This window comes from Triticum dicoccoides, chromosome 4B, assembly GCF_002162155.2.
Source record: "Triticum dicoccoides isolate Atlit2015 ecotype Zavitan chromosome 4B, WEW_v2.0, whole genome shotgun sequence".
NCBI lineage: Eukaryota > Viridiplantae > Streptophyta > Magnoliopsida > Poales > Poaceae > Triticum > Triticum dicoccoides.
This window is the reverse complement of record NC_041387.1, coordinates 401,311,345-401,312,785: the sequence shown is the minus strand read 5'-3', so window position 1 is coordinate 401,312,785 and position 1,441 is coordinate 401,311,345. Positions and strand designations below refer to the sequence as shown.

Here is a 1,441-nt window from a genome sequence, read left to right as displayed (position 1 = left end):
CATCCAAAGTATAGTAGTGGTAGTAGTGTGTTTCCTTTCCTTCTACGTTCTTGTTTCCGTACCTTGTTCTTCCTCTGGCTTGCAAGTAAGTACGTTCTCCTCCGCTCCTAGTACTACTTCTAGGAGCGGGAATTGCTTAATCCGGTGTGTTTCTGCGTGATATAACAAATGGAGATGATTCCGCCTGCTGCGGCGTCGTCGGCGCCATCACGCCGTGGTGGCGCGGTCACCGAGGAAGAGCGGCAGCGCAAACGCAAGACCTCCAACCGCCTCTCGGCGCAGAGATCTCGCATGAAAAGGCAGCAGCGCGAGGACAATCTGGCCGCGCGCGCGGCCCAGCTCGAGACCGACAACGAGGCCATGCGTGTCACCACCGGCCTCGTGCAGCAGCAATGCAGCCTGGTCGAGCAGCAGAATCGTGTGCTCTCGGCGGACGCTCGTTACCTGTACAGCCTTCTCCAGCAGCGGAACTCCCAGCTCCGCCAGCTCGGGGAGCTCGCCGGCGTTCCGATGGACGTGCAGGAAATCCCCGTCCACCTCACACAGCTGTACGGCGGCCTGCAGACGCCACCAGCGCCGCCCCTGTCCTTCCCGCCGGAGATTCAGATGATGTTCCAGCCGGACCAGCTCGATGATATCATGGACGATGCAGGAAGTCTCCCGTGGCTCTGACTCGGGAGCATATTAGTATCATATTCTGTGTGATGCGTGTTTGTGTGGTACTACTAGTAGTGTGATGATGTGAGCTATGCCGTCGGTGTGACTGTTGACTTTTCCTAGTTCTGTTTTGGAACTACGTGAGTTTCTTGTGTGAACTTCTACGTGTAGTACACAAGAGTGTGATGTGTTGCTCTATAGTACAATATTTGAATAAATAAGTCAAGTTTGTGAAGTTGTGTTGCGCCTGAACCATAACTGAGATGTGTATCTAGCATATCTCGCAAAATATCTATCTATGGAAAGCCAGTGAGATATTACTGTATTTCTTAATCTCCTTCGCTAGTGCATCATTCTTCAGTGTAGTTAGTACCTGGATCTTTTCTTCTTTTGAAGCCTCGGTCAAATTTTGCCATCGTCTAATAGCAGATCAACTGACACCCCTTTTGATAAATTAATAAATAAATAAATACTGACACTGCTCTTTGTTCAGATTCGCAAACACCACTGCATTCTCAAATCATGAAGAAGAAAACAAACTGGAGACGTTGCCGATGTTCTTTGCACACAAACGAACAAATTAACGCCCGGTGGTCGCTGCCATCTGATACGGCTGATACGGACGCCGACGCAACCGATGCTGAGTTGCTGATCGCGAAGTGCTTATACACCTTAAACAAACCAGCGACACTCGAGCGTGACTAGACGTCGATGCGTGGATGCGTGAGCGTGATGCGGACCGGCAGACTTCGCGTCTCCTGGCTTGTCGTCACCGCGGGCGCCG

General features: G+C 51.5%; 1 protein-coding gene across 1 annotated transcript; it reads left to right on the top strand.

Moving 5' to 3' along the window:
- Positions 1–9: 9 nt before the first annotated feature.
- Positions 10–894, top strand: LOC119293677 (ocs element-binding factor 1-like). The gene has a single exon (XM_037572058.1). The coding sequence runs from the start codon at positions 169–171 to the stop codon at positions 670–672; it is 504 nt and encodes a 167-aa protein (XP_037427955.1). The 5' UTR covers positions 10–168; the 3' UTR covers positions 673–894.
- The last annotated feature ends 547 nt before the right edge of the window (positions 895–1,441 follow it).